This window comes from Cibotium barometz, chromosome 10 (assembly GCF_041138505.1).
Source record: "Cibotium barometz isolate CiBa-2024 chromosome 10, ASM4113850v1, whole genome shotgun sequence".
Classification (NCBI taxonomy): domain Eukaryota; kingdom Viridiplantae; phylum Streptophyta; class Polypodiopsida; order Cyatheales; family Cibotiaceae; genus Cibotium; species Cibotium barometz.
Genome location: NC_141055.1, coordinates 35,667,853 through 35,689,255, shown reverse-complemented (window position 1 = coordinate 35,689,255; position 21,403 = coordinate 35,667,853). Strand labels below are relative to the sequence as shown.

The 21,403-nt window shown below is 39.7% G+C and overlaps 2 protein-coding genes across 2 annotated transcripts in view; both read left to right on the top strand.

The window, feature by feature from the left end:
- RPC14 (RNApolymerase 14 kDa subunit) overlaps positions 1 to 21,403 on the top strand; it is a 189,296-nt gene that overhangs the window by 36,454 nt on the left and 131,439 nt on the right. The window lies entirely within an intron of this gene.
- Positions 15,390 to 16,709, top strand: LOC147634841 (uncharacterized). The gene is made up of 2 exons (XM_086803306.1): positions 15,390 to 15,699; positions 16,362 to 16,709. The coding sequence occupies exons 1-2, from the start codon at positions 15,550 to 15,552 to the stop codon at positions 16,476 to 16,478; spliced, it is 267 nt and encodes an 88-aa protein (XP_086659432.1). The 5' UTR covers positions 15,390 to 15,549; the 3' UTR covers positions 16,479 to 16,709.

Here is a 21,403-nt window from a genome sequence, read left to right as displayed (position 1 = left end):
GATGTGGAAGCTATCACCCAAGCGAGTCATCAATGTTCACCGTAGCACTAGTTGAGCTCGATATCTCACCATTCCTCACAAGCATGGCTTAGGGACTTAACAAGCATGGTCTTTGAAAGACTCAGAGATCAAGTTCTACCTTAGGAGACAAAAGATAGCCTACATCAACATATACCAAAACAACCCCCCTCACGTAAAGCAGGGGAAAAAGGGAATGATGGAGAGGAGCTTTTATAGAAACAAGGCATTACAAAATCCATAAATCTAAAATATATAACTCAGATTTTGGGGTACAAGCCGGGCACAGAACCCTAGACATAAAAAACGAGCACAGAATCGTAGACTCACATAAAAAAACTAATGATTTTGGAAAAATCTCCCCTCAATGCCGATGAAGATTCTTTTTCGATGTCGTTTTTTCAAGATTCCAATACTTGATGGGAAAGTGTTGGATGAGTACTTACAAGGAGCAGATGCTTCATGATGGTGCTTGTAGTGTAGATGATTGAAGTCCTTTTTTGCATGATTGACTAGGGTAGAGAATCCGAGGGAAGAAAATAGTTCTTCCATGATACTTTATGTCAAAAGGGTAATGATATGAGCACTGAATATTTTATGGCATATGTTAGTTGTTTACAGAGGACGGTGGAATTGTCTATCACAAAGGAGGGCTAATGTAGAAGGAAGACCACCAAAGGAGGCATGCTTTGGAAGAGCAGATAGGATAGCCCTAAGGAGGCGTCCTACTTGCAAGAGAGAGGCTTAGAAAAATGCTAGGAGTGGCATGGAAGGTGCCAGCCACCATAGAGGAGGAAGAGCAGCCAAAAGTACATGCACCAGAAGCCCAATAACGTAGGCAGGGTGGCAGTAGAGAAGCGGGCACCTAAGCTGCAGTCTAGAAAACACAAATCTTGTTGAAGATGGTGATGATGATGGCGGCTTAGATCAGAGAACAACAACGGCAATAACAACTTGATCTTGTGGAGGGCTAAGATGATGATGCCCTCATTCACATGAGTGATAGCTCAACACAAGGAATAAAGAAAAAGAAAAACACTCGGTGAAGGTTATATTAGAAAAAAAAATCGCATCATGGGTATGAGAGAAAAATGTAGGGTTGAATGGATGGCGATGGCAACCTTCACATGCAAACAAACGCAGGAACCCTAAAGGTGCAAAAATCCTAAAAATGTAGAAACCTTGAAGGTGTAGACATCCTAAAAATGGAGAGATGCCAACATGAGGAGGGATAAAGATTCATGGCTTGCCTAAGCTCTAATACTATGTTGGATATTAAAGGAGAACACATATGGAGCTATCAAGGATGAAATATCATCATCATGGTGGAGTGTGTAGAAGAGAGAGAGGGAGAGAGATACTCAAGCCAAGATAGTAAGATTGCACCACACAAGAATGATTATATTATGATAATGTTTCCACCATGTACGATGCCTTTATAGGCACCAAAGCCTTATCTTTTGACCCTAAATAAGAGGGTGTTCACACCACTAAGGACACTTAAATAGACTCTAGACTAGATCTGAAATACCCAACATCCTTATAGATATCGAAGTAGCCAATTTTGTTGAGTGATGAATGATAACTTAAATGTCATCTCCCCTTCGCTAGGATATGATAAATCAATCACGGATGCTTTTCCATTTCTTTGCAAGAATTTCTATCAAAAGCACATTACTTTTTTTGCTTGGTATTCTTAATACCTTTGAACATATAGTTTTATAGTAGTTCACATTTTTGGCTAGTGAAGTTCCCTCTTGAGCGATTTCAAGGTCCTTTCAAGACTTAGATGTCTAGCACGAGGATTTTCATGACATTGACAAAGACGCTCTTGTTGTGAAATTTAGGCATGAATATCTTAAACTACTTGATTTGATAAACCATTTTGAATTATGGCTTGCAGAGCTGCTATGCAGTTGAACCTTAGCACCATAGAGCAAAGATCGTTGTGGTGCATTCCTGTCTTCTCCTTCATGTGTCTTTTGAACACCGATAGTCGTCTCCTAATAGTCGAAAAACATCTCCTAGCTTTACGTGTTTGTAGGGTTTTAAACTTAAACAGGGTTTCAGTACCCTATGTGGCATCTCAAACCACATAGTTCCAAACCGAAGGTTTGTGCTTACTAGGATTCAAGATCATTATAATTTTAACATTGGACACAACATGGTTTCAGAGAGGTGTGGATGGTTGAATGATATAGTTGGTAAAGAGATTGGACCACGTGTTTCAGAGCCTATTGGAGATTGGGTTTGTTTAGCTGTTGAGTTAGAAAGCATGTCAAGGCTACATGTGGTTTAATGTAGGTGATTTTTTTTATTTTTTTATTTTTTGGATGCGAGGCCTCATCTCCGGGTTTATGAGTTGGTTAGGCCTATAGAAGGAAAGAGGGCATGTGACTTGCTTTTGCAGATTGATGCGTTAAGGCCACCTTTATTTGTTGATTAGCAATGGGTGAAGGCTTGAATGGTTTGGTACGGCAAGGTCTCCCTATCTCTGTCTCTGTCTCCGTGTGTCCCCCCATTACCTCTCGCTACTGGCGCAACCCAACACAAGAAACTCTCTTATCCTGCACACATGGCTTTGTACGATGCCCTCCATCATGGTCCATTGAACCTTGCCCGGACGGAGTCTCTCGCACGTGAGGATTTCCAACAGAAAGGGGTAGGTTGGCCTGACGTTGTTGCATCAGCCAAACTGAAGTGCCATAGCTTAAGATCTTCAAGTAAGTGGAAGCTCCTCCGGCAGCAAATCAACAACTGCCACATCAGAAAAACTCTGTCTCTTCTCTCTCTCTATCTCTTCTCTCTCTCTCTCTCTCTCTCTCTTGAACGGAGCTGGACAGGCTGCTGACATCAGGGTCTCACTGAACGGAGCTCTGACAGAGGTCCCTCTTTCATGTGCGTAGCCCATCTCTCACATACCTCTCTCGAGCATTTCCAGCAGGTATCCATCTAAAAACGCCTAGGTCTGTCGAAGAAATGCTCTGATCTGTCGAGGTCAATGCGCCAAGCTACGCCTCGCTAGACTACTCCTCACCCTTTGCGCCCACTGCACTCGGTGTTTGCGCCCGGGACACCTGGGACACGTTTCTCCATGGCGTTTTGCTCGTAGGTTGGGCTCCTTTGGACATGATGCCACATGGCAACGAAGCCCTACGGAGGGGACATTGCCACGTGGCAACATAGTCCTTTATTTCTCTCATTAAAAAAAGTAGAGGGGTTTTTAACTTAAATTTAAATAAAAGAAAAAAATAGATGGGTGGTAAAAGACAATAGTATATTGGGATTTTTTTTTTAGAGATGGGGAGGTAGCTTGTAGCAACGTCCTCCCTCAACAACACTAAGTCCTTAGGTTGTACTTCTTGCATTGGGTTTTCTATGTAGACACTCAACTGTCAACTTCATAGCGTATCATGGACCATCCACACCTTCTACCTTGGCAACAACTTGAATGATATAAGAACGTGGTCACCAACATTAGGGAGGGGGTATGTTAAACACTCTATTGGTTAACATGGTTTCACTCGCCCAACCTTACTGTAAGGCCCTATGTCATCTCGAATGTGCACTTTGTCATCTCGAATGCGCACTTATCTTTTATAAGACGGTGTTGAAACATATAAAGCACTTATATTTTGTAAGATGATGTTAAAACATATAAAATAATCTTACCATATAGTAAGAAAAGTTTACAGACTCCATGTAAATAGTTTCATAAGACTAGTACTAGGGAACATACTATTTTTTAAGTTTGGTAGACCTAGTCTGAAAACTAGTCATTTGTATAAAAGCATTTTTTACAATAAACAAGACAATCATTCCCTTTACTATCCTCTTCTTGCTTGCTTGTATGCTATTGAATCTTGCTTGCTTGATGGAAGCATGCTAGATAGGTTTGATTGTAAGCTGTCTTCTTGCATTAGCTTCCCATCATGAAGGAACACCTCTTTTTGCCTCCATCTAGGCATAGAGAGCTCTTCTTTCATCCCTTTGGTAAGGGAGCATTTCACTATAACAATGGAGTGAGGACACGACAAATGAGCTAGCGTCCCCACGTAAAAAAGTTATAAATTACGGCTCTAAGGTAAGGCCTAATGACACATACTTCAACAAGGCTAAGGTAAGCTCTTGACTTGAACACCTATCGTACTCCATGTTTCTTGTAAATCTTTGAATAGCCTTCTATCTTTCTAGTCCTTCAAGTTCTACTAAGGTAAGACCCAATGATACATACTTCGGTAAGGCTAAGGTAAGCTCTTGACTTAACTGCCTATTTTTCTAGTCTTTCGAGTTTTATAATGACTCGCATCTAAGGTAAGACCCAATGACACATACATCGGTAAGGCTAAGGTAAGCTCTTGGCTTGACCACCTATCATACCCTATGTGTCCCGTGAATGTTTAGATAGCCTTCTATCTTTTTGGTCTTTCAAGTTCTATAATAACTCGGATCTGTGATCCAATCTTTGGACACCACATGCCTTGAGATTCTTTCATATTTATGTTAGTTACTAGCTATGGAGTCTTGTTGAGTTGCTTACTTGATTCTTGCTTGTGATTAGCTAGATGTGGAATATGTGATTGAGAGAGAGAGTGAGAAGAGAGGAAGCTTGCTAGCTTCTCCCTCATGAGTGATTAGGTTACGAAGGTCCAAGCATTGGTGGATTAGTGGAGCTTGAGGGCTTGACCACCCTTGAGATTTCCATTCTCATGTTAAACGTGCTTTCATGCTCTAGATGGGTTGAAGATAATGCTTGTTGTGAAGCTACAACTTCCTTGAATAAGAGGCGCCAGCAGAATTAGTGCTAAAGTGGAATAGACACACTCTATCGATGCATTGTTTGTTTTAGTTTGCCCATTATTTGCAAAACTTGTGGTAGATCAACTAAGAGTCATGATTTAGAGTAATTAGTGTGGTGACAGTGTGACTAGAGTAGGACATTTGTGTGGCTTTTGCTGATTATGGGCTTATAGAACCGCCTATAAAATTTCAACTAGGACTACTCCATATAACCTAGTTTTTGGACTTGATGCTATACTCCTAGTAGAATTCATGATCCCAACCTTGAGGGTAACAAATGTCTAGATGGCTGAAATACATAACGATCATGAGGAGGAAGAGTTCAAACCTGCAATGGTTTGTGGACTTCCCCATAAACACGTAAACAATAGCCAAACTTGCTTTATTAGATATAGGAACATGAAGAAAATGTCATGAAAACCTTCCCTTGATCCTCCTCAAGCTCTACAAACTGTCTCTGGCCGATGTAATCAATGTTAATGGATGTTAAAGATCTGTTACAAACTGTGTTATTGATGAACAATCTGCAAACTGCTAAAAAATAGCAGTAGGATTATTGATTGGAGTCAGGATCGCTGAACGATTGGGCAATCCGACTTTAAAATCAGATGATCAAAGAAAGTAGAATCAGATAATCACAGAAAGTGGAATCAAACAATCATAAAAAGTAGAATCGAATGATCACAAAAAAAAGAACCGGCGAAGTTGGATCACTGAGGAAGGATTATTGAAGTTGGATCGCTGGAGCTAGATCACTAAACGATACGACTTTTGGAATCGTGAGAAGAGTGTAATCGAGCGATTAGACAAAGGGGAATCATTCAATCAAAGAAACTCACGATTTAAGAGTTGAGTCAACCGATTATAAACCTAAAAACGATCGCAGAATCGGGCGATTGCATCCGAAAATGATTGCAAATGAGAATGATCACAGAAACAGGCAATTCTATCAGTTGGCATGAAGCGATGGAAAAGTAGGATCACTTAAATTGTGCAGTTGAACAATTCAGCTATATTCAACAGTTCAACTATAGTAAATTGATTTGATTGCACTATAGGTGGAACCATTCAAAGAGTTGACTATAGCTACTACTATTAGGCTGAACCGACTATGAGAAGCTAATTGATGAATGAACTAGAGCCTCCTTCAATATTGGGAGAGAAAGCTTCAAGCAACACCCCAACTTAGAGTGATAAAGAGCAAAAATCAAGTAGAACAAGCTATGGAAAGCTTGAAAACAAGCTATGGGGAAGCTTGAAAACAAGCTATGGGGAAGGCTTGAACACAATGTAGAGAGAACTAGAAAATAACCTATGGAAAGCTTTGCTCTAATATAATTATTAGCTCACAGAATGGAGCTAGACTCACACACATAATGCTTTAAAAAAAAACACAAAGGTGTCGTGTGAGAGGACACATAATGCTTTTAAAAAAAACACAAAGGTGTCGTGTGAGAGGAAGATTTGCAAGCTCAAAAGAGAGATATAAAACTCTCTACAAGTAAAAAGAGAAAGTACAAATGAGCAGCTGAATTAAACTAAGGATGAGGTTTCTTATATATTAGCTAACCCTAAGGTGTCTGTTCACACCACCTGAATGGCCATGGGGAAAACCCAGTGGAACAAAAGTGCCCATGGCATAAGTACATGTCCTCACAATGTCATACTACCATATATACTACCATCTATAACCATTGGTGACATCCAATCTTTATGCTCCATCTCATATATGAAACTTGTAGAGATAAATTGGTCTCGATGGTTATGGAATAGGTTTCATTGTAAGCATATGGCCTTTGTTTTGCTGACCTTACATCACCCACCACAAGTGGAATTGTATGTTGGTAAAATTTTAGAGGGACTCCTTTTTCAAACTTGAATAACTGCAAGTGGACACATCTTTGTATTCCTTGATCAGCTCTATTAATTTGGTTCCTCTTAAGGGTCAAGTCTCTAGAGATCCAAACCTTTTTCAAGCTTGAATAATTGCAAGCAGACACATCTTTGTATTCCTTGTTCAACTGTATTAATTTGGTTCCTCTCAAGGGTTAAGTCTCTACAGATCCAAACCTTTTTAGATTTTCCCTAGGTTGCACACTGTCTATTTGTTTAGCATCCTCCGGTCCATCATAAGAAAAACCTTGTTCTTTTGGTCTCTCCTGCCTTTTTGTTTTCAACCTTGCAATTTTTGAAATGTGATCCTTGGACCTAACAGTTTGGGATTCTTCTCGGACTTGTCCCTCACGTATGACTTTGTTTTAACTTCTCATCTAGACTAAAACCCCAATAGATGATAATCTTTGAAGGTTTGAGGGGATTTCTCCCCCATCTTTGCCACATATCTTTGGTGGCTATGCTCACTCTGGCTCCCCCATCTAGGATCATAGTTGTGGTCATGCCGTCCAATTTGAATGGAATGGTGGCATTTGTGTCATCACCTTCAAAATACTTACCCACCACAATGACTAGTATGTTTTTGTATAATTTTTGTGCTTTTTCCTCATTTTCCTAGTTGGTCTCATCTAAGACCTTTATGGTTTGGGTTGATTTTTCATCCATTTATGGACTTCATTATAGGCTTCTAGATTCCTCGTTAAGTACTCAACCACCATCGTGATAGCTACAGGTGCAAAGAGGATTGTTCTTAAGGCTCCTTTTTTTTCTTTAAGCTCTGGCCATGGTTTGCAATGAGTTTTGATTGTCATGACACCCATGCCCATTCATACACATAATCCCTTCTATCGTTTCTCATAGCATTAATTTTTCGAGCGTAAGTCACCTCTCGTGAATCACTTGTTCCCTAAGGATGTAGTCATGTAACACTCTCAGGTTTTTCATGTCTTTAGGCTCTAAGCAATTTTGAGCTCTTCTAACACTTCTTAAGCTTTCCTTTGTTGTCTTGAGTGGTTTATTAGTAGTTGATATTTTTTCGATTCCTATCTTGAGACACTTCATGGGATACTTCTAAGTCTGGTTCTAGAGGTCTCAATATAGGAATTGTGTGTGTTAAAACAACATGATTGGTCCCATAGGTCCCTCTATTTCTACTTGGATCTATTGCACTGCTTCTTGTATGCTTCGCTCAAGCTTGAGATCTCCTCTCTAGGGTTAGGGTATTCATGCTATTTCTTTGGAAGCGATTCTTTGTATTTTGGTCTTGGTTTGTATCATCCTTCCATTGCTTTCTTGGCCATTTCGAAGAGTTCATCCTTTATATCCATTACGATTTATCTATCACTACTTTTTGTCCCTTTTTATTCCTTGTCCAAGGTGATTTAAATTTGAGGTTCTTGAACATCTTCAATTTTAGTGTATCCTTTCGACCAAGCTATCTCATTTTTGGACACCACACTCTTATACTCCATCAATTCACATTCGCTTGTGTCCAACCTAGCCTCTTGGTGTCACCTATTTGTGAATTCTACACTCTTTACAAAGGAAGATCATTTCCGTGACCTTAGAGCACCACCCATGCTTAACTTTCCCATTCATGTAGACTTTGTTCACTTAGCCATGATAGCCATGAAGACTCTTATTCTCATCGAGCAGTGAAGTCTACTTTCCACCAACTTTGTAACATTCCCAGCAATCAGTACAACTCGTTGGGCATCCTCCGTCTATATCACATAATCTACTCTTACCTCTCGAACAAGCCCTTTCCATCAGCAAAGTCACCATTCATGTGGCTAACCTATTGTTGCAAGACATCTTCATGGACAAGGCATAGGATACATTTGCCTTTTTCCAAACCCATAAGCCTTTTGGTGAGAGGAGGATGACCTTAATGAGTTCTCAAAAGGAAACTAGGGTGGGTAGTCCATTCTTTTCGAGAGAAGAAGCCCCATAAACTAATCAAGCTCCCTCTTTGGATAGTTTGGGCAATAAAGAAGATCCAAACCCACCCACCTCTTTAACTAGCTCAACTCTGACCCCCCACTCATAACCCTCCCATCTCAAGCTATCCACATCGTCTTCCATGGGAGCCCCTACCTCATCCTGATTAACCCCCAACGGCTCGACCTTCTCCCCAGAACTTAACCACCTCATTAACCACATCCATGAGCCCCCATCCTTAAATCATTCCACAAGGACTCGGATCTCAATGAGGAACCACTACTAACTACTCAAGAAGAAGCCAATGAAGAGATGATAGGAAGGACCTATGGGAATCCTGGCCTATCCATGAATAATGGCTCACGTATGTGCCAACTGTGTGGAAGTTCACATTCTAAGGCAACCTCCATAACGACATGGACACGCCCTTTGGCATGGCCAAAATCCATCTGATGAACCACACATGGATAACCTATTTCAACATGGCCAAAATCTACCAACACATGGATCACCTATTTACCCAACTTGGAAGATCGATTGCATGTGGCACACCAGAGGAACGTTGGCACATTATTGGTCCCATGGAGTACCCAATTGCAGGTCACATAGGAGCCAACCCGAGTGGTGCACACACTATGTCCTCAGTGACCACTCCACCAAATGTAGCGGTAATACTTGGCCACACCCATGCACAACACGCGCCATATATACACGCGCTTTGCATATAATAGGCACACTCTCTTCCAAAACTTGCATTAAATTTCATTGTCGATAACTCTCCCAATAGCCCTCCGGGTACATTTCTGGATAGCGGGGACCATGGCAGGGGCAAGCCTAACCCCATGGTATGACCCATCACTTGGACCTTCCCAAAATTAGGAGGAACCTGTTGTGACCTCGTCTTTGACCACACCCACCATCAATCCATATCCTAAGTGCTTGCCAACGTCAACTCCCTCGAGCTCCAAAGGCCACCCAGCCCCATTGCTACTGTCCCATTGTTGCCACTACGTGTAAAGCCATGTGCCCCAGATCATCAATTTAATGATCGAAGAAAAGAGGGATGTTGAGTAAACATTGAAGAAAGCAACAAAGAGAGTTGACGTTGAGTTGGAGAAGTTTTCATGTTGGAGAAGAAAGCAGTTGAGTTGGAGAAGTCTTCAGTCTGTAAGCATCACAATTTTTTCACATCTTGCATCTTACGCCAAAGCCAACCCTCCAAGCACATCTCTGGATGGGGGACTATGACAAGGTGCACATATGCACCTGCACCTAACCTCGCCAATGCCAACCTTCCAAGCACATCTCTGGATGGGGGACTATGATAAACATAAGCCTAGCCCATGGTACGACCCATTACTTAGAGAACCCTCGACCTTGGAGGTTCTTCCAAAGATTTTCATTACATATAACCTCTACTTTTGACTCCATTTCAACACCAACAAAACCTCTCCTCCTTGGCTGATATATTCACCACCAATGAAGAAGCCTAATCTCTAAGCCTCATGCTATGCAATTGGGACATACTCTCATGTTGAGCCAAGAAGTTTTGGACTGCCACATCAACTTGCTCCATGGGGGTCCTAGCTCGTATTCCACTAGTCATAGGGCGTGGACTGATTCTACCCACTATCTAATTTTGAAGGTTCCACGCCACTTCCATAACCTCCGGAAGCTCTTATTCCACCAATTCACAAGGTGTGGACTGCTTCTACCCACTGTCTATTTTTGAAGGGTCTATGCCACTTCCACAACCTCGAGAGGCCTTGCATGAAGATCTTCTTTATCACCTATCATCTTCCATGTTTCCTCAACACATTGCCTACCACCAGGGCTACCCAAGGTTCTCACCACTTTGCCCTACACCGGGCTACGGATCGGTCTCGAATCATACCACTTAACCTTGTATGCTAACTTCATGGTGTATTCTAGACTATTCACACCTTTCCATCCCGGTAGAAACTTTGCCAACCGACTTGGGTGATGCGAGGATGCAGTCACCATTAGAAAGGGAGATATGTTAACCACTCTATATGTTAACATGGTTTCACCTACCTGACCTACCGCCGCTGTAAGGTGTTGTGCCATCTTACCAACTAGAATGAGCACTTATCCTTTGTAAGTCGGCACTGGAACATATAAAGTGGCCTTACCCTATGTTAAATAGGGAAAGTCTACAAGATTCGTGTACATACTTACTTAAGACCAGTAATAGAGTCACAGACTAGCGTGAAACTAGTAACTTATTATATATAAAGTCATTTTTTATGATAGAAATATTGAATTATTCTCTTGCAATAGAATACTTATGAGCTCTTCTCTTCTTTACTATTCCTTACTTGTATTGGATTCATAAATGCTAGATGGATGCTTGCAATAGAATACTTATGAGCTCTTCTCTTCTTTACTATTCCTTACTTGTATTGGATTCATAAATGCTAGATGGATGCTTGCTTGAATAGGTTTGCTCGTAGGTGTCCCTCTTCCATTAGCTTCTTCTTCCCCCACCTTTTGCGAGAACTAGCGTGAAGACGAATCACAATTTGCCTCTATCTAGTGGAAGAGAGCTCTTCCTTCACGCCATTGGCAAAGGAGTATTTTGGTGTTATAACAGAGTGAGGATGCAATGGATGAGCAAGTGTACTCACATCAAGAAGTTGCATTTGCGACTTGAAGGTAAGGACCAATGACACATGAGTCTGCAAGGCTAAGGTAAGCCCTTAACTTAAATATATTTTTTTCTAAGAAATGCTTGGTTATAATTATAATACCAACACCTCTTGTGGCTTTCTAACCTCTACACACAATTGGTCAATACATCTTGCTCAAAGTAGTCACATCAAGTTTATTCACTGGTACATTGACTAAATTTTGATCTTCAAGTTCCTAAATGACACTTGGCCCTTGTTGAGGCAATTGTTTAGCAACATTAGCATTTCCTACTTTCATATTACCATCCACAACTAGTCTCTTTAAGATTGTTTAACGGCATTAACATTTCCTAATTTCATATTGCCATCCATAACCTGTCTCTTTAAGATCCTTCCAAACACTTGGATTTGTCTCCAAAAAGGATCCAATAGGCATGCTGATTTTAGAAGATAGGAATGTTATAATACTAACAATATCCCTTGGGTGTTCCTCTCTTACAATTTTATATCTTTTGGAAGTTTGACTTAATGGTGATTGAGGTTTGACTTACAATTTTATATCTTTTGGAAGTTTGACTTAATGGTGATTGAGGTTCAACAATCTCCTAAGGTGGTGAGGCGTTTGCCATCCTTCATCAAACATTATGGAAATTAAGTCTAGTTTCGAGCCTCCTTCCAATCTCTCTTTAATCTCTTTGGAAAGCTCTAAGATTTAACTCAGTATGTCCAAGGCTTTTGTAGATTGTTGGGTTAATAACACATTCGGATGTATCTTGGGGCCCTTGCTAGCTTTCAACCTAGCTCAATACTTGCACGCCAAGTTTGTTTCTTCTCCCAAACGACTCATTTCATGTGTAGATCTTAGCATTTGCGCACCAAGTTTGTTCCTTCTTCCAAACGACTCATTAGAATCAGGATATTCTTCCAAACGACTCATTAGAATTAGGATATTCTTCTTTTTCTTTGATAATTTTTGGTTGAGTCTCTTTTTGTGTTTCAACAACCAAAGAAATTATTCTTGTTACAAGCTAACTTTATCTATGGGACACTCAATTCTTATGATTGAGGGGATTACACCCTAAAACAATGAAAAAAATGTAAAAAAGGTGAAACAGAAAATCGCGAACCTTGGGAAGCATGCCGAACAGAAAAATATAGAAATGAGAGAGAACACTAGATTGGGTCCCAATTTCTCCCCAAGCGTGTGCCAAAAGCATCCCCGCTTGAGTATTTATAGATTTTATTACTTCAAAAATAGGTTACATGGCTATTTTAGCCCTTGCTTGCTTTACAAGATTTTTCTTTTACAAAAATTGGATAATAAAATGTTTGAAAAATCTCAGTCCCGTGATAGTCCTCCTGGTTGAGAATATAACCATCCTCGGTTGTAAATATCAGTGCACACAGGTGATTAAACACATTAATCGTTTCCACATTGGATTCACTCACAATGTCTTTACATGCATTGCACGTGTCTTAGAGTTGATCACTCACAATCAAACTCATGCAACCTTTACACACATCACATATGTATAATGTCTTCATGCGTGTCGTACGTATTCACAGAGTTAATCAAACTCACACCGCACGTCACACACGTGTCACAGCTGGTTGGATTCACTCTCAACCAACTTGGGTCACCCTTTAAAGAATTAATCAGATTCGCTCTTAATTCTTATACCACAGTTAGGTCACCCTCTCAAGAATTAATCAGATTCACTCTTACAATTAATTCTTTAATCACACTTGGGTCGCCCAAGATAATCAAGAGTTAGGATAGAATATCTGTCTCATAGATAGAATCCCTCTCAACACTTAATTATCCATCACACATAAATATCACTAAGTATTCGTCATAGACATGTAAAAGAGACACTATATCAAGGAATTCTATGTGTAATAAATTCTAGTATCCCCCCATACCACCAGAAATTATCCCATACCACAAGACTAATACATAGTGAAAAATTCATAAAGTATAGTTTAAGATAGAAGAGCCAGTTCCTCCAAGAAGTTATACTTTTGATGCATTAGAACTCTCCTTGAAATTTACAAAAGTCTTAAATAAAATTTATTGTAAAGATAATCAAATGAAATGAATATGTTACTTCACAAACTTTAAATTCAAACAAGACTAATAGATTTTGAAAAAGTTTCAATAAACAAGTCTAATTATATATAATTAGCTTAATGTCAAACAAGATGATGATGAAAAGATTAATTTGCACTTGAAGTTAAAATAAACTTGAATATGAAACCTGGCAATGCAAAAGTAAGAAGGTCTTACCTTGATGTATTATTGGCTACAAAATGAAAAAGTTAAGAGAAATTGAGAATTTAAAACAATTCGTTAATAATTGAAAATGTAATTATTCGATAAAGATGAGGACTTATCGTGCGTAAGTTGAGCTGATAATTGTTAAAAACTCAACACAATGCCATGGTAGAGATCATTGGTATGACCTGCACATCATGCTTACACCCACACATAACAACATGCCTACCCTCATGCAAAAAGCTCAAGTCTATAAAGTAGTTAAGTAAAAACACCATATGGCCTAGAATAACGTCGGCCCAAGCTAGGTGCATAATTTGAAAATTTATCCCAGTCGCAAATCCATGCATATCTATTGGCACATCTAAGGTTATTAAATCTAAACGATTTTGATCACGATCTTATAACAATAATTGCTTTTTTCTTTCTTTCTTTCTTTTCTTCTTCTTCTTCTTCTTTTCCTTCTTCTCTCTCTTCTTCTTTTTTTTTCTTCTTCTTTTCCTTGTTCTCTCTCTTCTTCTTCTTCTCTTTCTCTCTCCTCCTTTTCTTCTTCTCTCTCTTCTTCTACTTCTTCTTCTCCTTCTCTCTCCTCTTCTTCTTTTTCTCCTTCTCACACCTCAGCTATAACGCTGCTACATAGCTCCCTTAATCCCACATGACATTTGCTAAGGCTGGGAAAAAGGGTATAAAGAATAAATGAAAAGAAGTTGATATTTGTCTCTGTTAGAGACACCGTGCGTGCGTGATGGCCCCTTCCGTTGTATCGTCGGCCCTTTGCGTAGCCATCCCGTCGTCGGACTTTTCGTGATGTTGTTGTTGCCATGTTCTATCAGTGTTGTTGCTTGGTCGGCCCGCCGGTGATGGTATGATCCTCATCACTGATTTGTTCGCGCTGCATGGCTGGTGCTTACTATTGGCAGGCAGTCCTGTTCACACCAGTGTTTGACATGTCACCGTCGCACTAGGGTTCTTGGGCTTCGTGCCGCAATTTCTCACCTTCACACAGAGAACCATTGGTCCCATATTGGGTCGTTTGAGTGCCCCAAAACACATATACCTTTTTGATGGACAGAGCGTAGCCAAGGCTCTAATACCACTGAAATAGGAAATCGCAAACCTCGAGAAGTGTGCTGAACAAAAAAATACAAAAACAAGAGAGAACACCAGATTGGGTCCCAACTACCCCCCTAAGTGTGTGCCAAAAGCATCCCCGCTTGAGTATTTATAAATTTTATTACTTCAAAAATAGGTTACATGGCTATTTAAGCCCTTACTTGCTCTATAAGTTTTTTCTTTTACAAAAATTAGATAGTAAAATATTTAAAAAATCTCAATCCCATGATAAAAGGAGTATAAGGTGTGTAAGAAGAAACTTATCACAAGAGAAAGATGACATCACAAAACCCTAGGGGTACATAGCTTATTGGACCACTTAGGAATTGGGATTGCAAATTTTCTATTGGGAACTAGTGGTTGGCATACTAATTAGGTTGCCAAAGGACCACTTAGGAATTGGGATTGCAAATTTTCTATTGGAACTAGTAGTCGGCATACTAATATGGTTGCCAAAAGGACCCACTAGGAACATGTGGGCCTGTTGGTTCTACCCAGCCTCTTCGTGTTCAAGAAAGAACCTTGGCAGATGTCATGGGCCGAGCGCCACTCTCAATCACTGGGATGTTTAGCAACACAAGGTTATCTCATGCATGGGGTTCACAACCTTCTTGTTGAGAGAGCTTCCAAAGTGCATGTTGATACAAGGACCATAAAAGAACGAGCAATTTTATAGGGGCTTAGGGAGACGGTGGGGTAAAGTGAATATGTGTGCAATTAAATCGCCTGACCAGGAAAACGCGTCATGAAACATTCACTCTCAACAACTCCCCTCCGGAGTCCGTACCTCTCTGCACACACACACACACACACACCCTTACACACCCCTCACGCACTGATTCTGTGCTCTGAAAGAAAATGTGCCCGATGCGCTTCGTCCTTGTGTTAGCCTCTCTCCTCATGGCGGCCTACTTTGCCTGCAAAGCACTCTGGAATGCTGACGACGTTGATCCTGAGAGCTTAAAGGATGCCCCAACCACGCAAACCCAAGAGAAACAAGCTCCCAGGGTTAGAGTTCTTCTGCTCTGTTTTTTGTTTTGCAAAATTGCTTACAAAATTTTTTTTATACATATATACATACATACATTAAGGAAAGAGTGCACACACATAAAGTACATACACAACAGATACAAAACACAGGCATGTACTTTTCCCGGAAAAAAAACACAGGCTTGTACTTGTCATACACTCTTTTTGGCTCTTCCACGGCATTTCCAGGCATGCATATACACATGCATACATACATAGATGCACCAAAGTACATACACAACAGATACAGACACATACATGTGTGTATACATACGTACTAGACACACATACAAACATGCACTACACACATACACCATTGACACATACGTTTATAGACACACATGTGGTACATAATAAGATTCGGACACATACAGAATGTGCATACATACATACCTAGATAATGGTATATTCACAATACATGCACACACACACACACACACACACATATATGTATGTATGTATGTACACACACACAGGCATAATACATCTATGCAAAAGAGCAGGTTAACAAAGCGCATGCGGAAAAACTCAAGGCTCTAAATGAAATAATCATCCACCACTAAACATGCTTGTAGATATACTTGTAGATATACTCCCCTGATATGCCATTTTAGTGTTATCTTTTGTTTACTTGTAAGCAGGGCACTTCAAAATATCTTTCAGGCCTGTTAGCCTTGGTGGACATGGCTAGTGGCCGGTACCTGTGGAAGACCCTCACATCTTCACAAAAGGATGAAGGGATAGCAAAGGCTCTTTAAAGGAGATTTTAAGCCAAGTACAGTCCAGCGCGCAAAAATTAGTGCTGTTATTGCTTCTAAGTCACAAAAATCACTTGCCATGCCATGTCTGTCGGAGAGTGGTGTTCAAGATACTTCTAGTAGAATTGTATAGAGTTACAAATTGAAGCTCATTTATTCTATTCTGCTTGTGAATGTTTATCTGAATTTCGAAAGCTCCTTTTTGTGAAATACATGTTTGGATTCACATAATCAACAGAAAGCACTAGTGGAGTTTCAACTGTTGTTTTTTTGGATTTATAAGCTGTAATCCATGAGTCTGTCGAGCTTACTAGATGTGTGGGCTGAGCTAAATTCATGTTTCTTGTTGGCCACTTTTGATGCATTAGAGTGGCCAGAGGATGCTTAATCAAGGTTTGGTATGGGGGTAACAGTGGTCTTGGCTCAAGGTAAACTGTGAAGGATGCTTGAAGCCTTTAATAGCCCCATTCCTGGCACTTTCTGTGCAGATCTAATCTGTTAATGTGCCTTGAAAAATATGCTGGAGAGGTGCACTTGGTACTGGATGGAGGGGGGTTTACTTGTGGTTTCAGGGACCGGTTTATTTCTCATTTGGGTTGTGGAGGGTATAACATTGGATAGGGTATCGGGATACTTCGTTTGCCTTTGTTCCCTAGGCCTGCTGGTAGGGGTGGGGATTCCTGGCATCCTCGCATGCGCAGCATTTGGGAATGCACTGGAATCTGAGTTGGGTAGTCAGCTCCGTCATTCAACATTGATGGCATGTAATTTTCAGTGGCCAATCAAATTGGTGCGTATCACAGACAACAAAATTGGGTGGACATGCATCATGTCTACCTCCACAAAGGGTCTCCGATGCCTAAGGTCAGTTTATATTCCTAGCAATGGCCAAAGATCCCTTTGCTGAAGACTCTGTGACCACTGCCAAGAGCAATGATCTCTTGGTTTGCGATGCTTGTTCTTGATGACACGCGGGTGCCATGCATGGTCGCTTCTGTCTCACTAGTGATGAACTTGACCACGATTGGCTTAAAATCCTTGCCACACTTGACACCCTCCCAGGTTGCAAACTCGGCACACAATTCGTGCTTCCAAACGGCCAGACCCTCCATGAACCCTACAAATCCATTGCCTTGTTTAACACCCTCAATGTAAAGTGTAGGTCCCCAACTTGAAACAACCACCCTTAGGGTCTGGATAGATTTTCCCGTCAACAAAAACATGCAAAGCAAGTGTCCATTGGCTATCACCCACAGCTTGCCACAATCTTTTGCCATGGGAAACATGGGTCTCTCTAGGCAAACCATCTCTTAAAATTGGCCATGTAGAAATTCAATTACCGGGTGGACATCGTATATAAAGCCTTGGGTCCTTTACACAAACTGTACATAATGTATCTAACCCATTGGCTTGTAAGTTCTATGTGGTTTCCACATGTGAGATAAAGGAAGCAATCATCTTTGGAGGAAGTTGGGTCGAGAATGTTACAAGTACAATCAACCCAGCTAAAAACACAACTACTCTCCAGCTTTCCCAAGGTAAGGTAACATTGATCCTCTGGGACGGGGAGTACATTGAATTTGATCATCTGTCCCCATCAACTTCTTTCACAAAGGGTATTCTCACACCCTCCACAATAAATGGTAAGTCTTCCATTACTTCAAACTCCCACGAGAACTCAACCCACCAAGAATATAGATTGGACTCTCGACCACAAATGGTCTACAACGGTGGCAAGCCCACATATATCCTATGGTTCGCACCAATCTCATATTTTTGGAGGTGTGGAAAGCTCTTAGAAAACCCACACTAACAAAAGAAAACAATTATATTCAAATTTCACATGAAATGTGTTTAATGAGTATTGGGTATTTCATTCCTAAAATTTCGTTCTTTGATAAAAATAATCAAAAGCCACCAATCAAACATCACTATTGTGTGGAAAGCTTTCACCCAATCATTGTTATTGTGGAAAGCTTACACAAGGAACCATTTTCCAAAACCTATTGGAAGAAGAATGATGCAGACGTGGTAATGTAGATGTGATATGCAAATGCAATATAAGGAAGCATGGAAAAAACACCTAATTTAAGGTGCAAGTTGGGACTCGGAATCTTGATATACCATTCTTATGGGGTCATAAGTGGCTTAGTAGTAGGTCCAATCCACTAGGTGGTGTTCATGGTAATTGTGACCCCTAGCCTAGGTCTACCTAACCCATGAAAAGATTGAGATCTAGGGGTTTATGCTTGGCACATTGTGTTGGAATGTATCTTGAAGGTGAGGTATAGAAAAATGTGGGTAGCTAACACGTTGTAGGAATGTATATGTAGGACAAGGTAAAGAAAATATGGGTAGGCATTTGAAGAGAGGCAAAGGCATTTTTTCTACATTTGTATTTTGAGAGGAGGCAAGAGTTCTTCTATTTAAGTGGTTATGCTACTCAAAGGTTTCTTTGTGAAGTTAAGATGAATGCATAAGCTAAAATGTGAAGTTATACATGTCTTTACGAGGCACGTGGGCTATCACAATGTATGGTTTATGTCTTCTCATGGGTAGTGTAGTTAAGAAGAGAAGAAGATTATGTGTGGAATGAATGCTCATTGTCTTGTAAATTCATGTACTTGCAAGATCTCATTAAGAAGATAAATCTACCAAATCAAGTGATGTTCTTATCTTGATTTCTTGTGTTTTCTACCCTAGTTATCTCAATTTTCACTACTATTTGCAAAAAAAATTGTTGGGATAAACTTGACTATTGTGGGTTTTGTAAAAAACTATAAGTTCTTCACCAACGGGAAACTGACTATTGTGTGCAAGCTTTTCCTAGATAAACTTGACTATTGTGGGTTTTACAAAAAAGCTTAGTTCTTCACCAATGGGAAATTGAGATTTGAAACACACAAATTTGATGAAGAATCACCTTGCTATTTCATGAACACCATGTTGGTTTTCCTATGGTGAAAAGAAAATGTCATTAAATGAAATGAAGATCTATTTGTGTGAGATGATCCAATAAAAAAAAATCATGTTACATTCTGTGCGATAATGAGTACATAGTGGTTCTTTTAAATAAGTCGATCTTTATAATATAACTAGTATTAATTATAGATATGTGAGTAAAGTAAACTAGAGAAAAACTCTATCTTTAGTTATTGGTATGCAATATGACAACCAACACTCTCATCAAAAGATATCTAGCTATGCCAGAATGTGTGCATCCAAACTAGGCATAGCTACTATGGTTGTGTATGTGCTGAATGATATAAATATCTTGTGCTCTCAAGTACAACTAGTTCTTAGAGAAAATCAAAGATTATTTGGCAAAAACTAAATTTAAATGCAAGGATAAATACAAGGCAAGCACAATGGAAATTGATTTGAAACTCCTTTGATGAAAGTTAGTAATTACTTTTGTATTAGGATGGTGCACACATAACGTCTATATTAGAGAACATTTTTTGATATCATGATGGGAAGATTGACCTTGTAGAGTACCTAATAATAAGAATGTCAAGCTTATTATTTAGCTTCAAATCATACTTAGTCTTGGCCATCGATAGTGTGAAAATTGTTCCATGTATATAAGCCAATATTGCAAGGTTTTTACCATTATGTAGAATGTATATTGTTTTGTGTATTATTCAAGTTATGGAATAGAAACTCCCATTGCTACAAGCTGGAAAAGCTCTTTTCTTACTCTTTTTTATCTGATTTATCTTGTGTCTATACATGCTTAGTCTTGATTGGAAGGTTTTATGCATGTTGGGGAGGCTAATCTTGTACCTTGGGTCTTCTTTCTTTCCTTGAGTAGCTAGACTAGTGCTAGGCTAGATGAATTCTTCTTGCTTCCACCCAAGGTGGGCAGAGTTCCCTCTCTAGCTCTTCCATAGGTAAGGTGCTCTTCAGTGTGGTGTGACTGGATAAAAGACAACCAACCCAAGCTAGCACACCGTCATCATGGAAGTTGTAACTTATAGCTCTTTGTTAAGGGAAGATAAGTGCTTAAACCTTCATAAGTCACACCACAGAACACATGTGATATTTTGGAGTCCTTTGAAATGATCAAATGGTGTGAAAAAACCTTAAAAACATGCCTAAATCTTAACAATTATGCTCTCTATAACCACATTCTCAAGTTTCACAATCACACCCACACGTGTGAGTGGTGTGTCTATACTCATGTCTCTTATCACCCTTGTCAATTTGATTGCTATTGTTATCTAAAAATGGGTGCTGTCATTCTCAAACTACATAATCAATTACTACCACCACGTGTTCTTGGAGGGTGTGAATATTCATGGTTGTGAATGTGTAGGTTCATGGTTGTTAGTGTTCTCACAACCTTGAATATGCACACTCACCAACCATGAATTTACACACTCACAACCATGACTTATATGCTCATGGCTATGAGTGTAACCACTCACAACCTTGAATATACACACTCACAACCATGAATTTACTACCACCATGTGTTCTTGGAGAGTGTGCATATTCATGGTTATGAGTGTAACCATCACAACCATGACTTATATGCTCATGTACATGATTGCTCCATCACTCATCACAAGATGAGAGTTCTTAGACAATTCCAAATTGTAAGCAATAAAAACTGTGAGTAAGTAGCTAGTATCCTTACTTAAAATGTTAACAATTAAATATGTTAAAGAGAATATAATGGCATATCATGAAATATTGGTCTTTTCATGTGAAAGAGAATAGAATGGAAAAATAAATGAAAATATTACAAGTACTTTTCTAAAAGATAACTTAAAATATGGACTAGATAAATATATCCAAATTATATTTAATTAGCCATTATTCTTATTCATAATGCTGGAAAGAGTTGCACTCTTACTTGTCAAAGAGAATAATAATTCTTGCTCATAATGTTGGAAAGAGTTGCTTTCTTACTTGTCAAA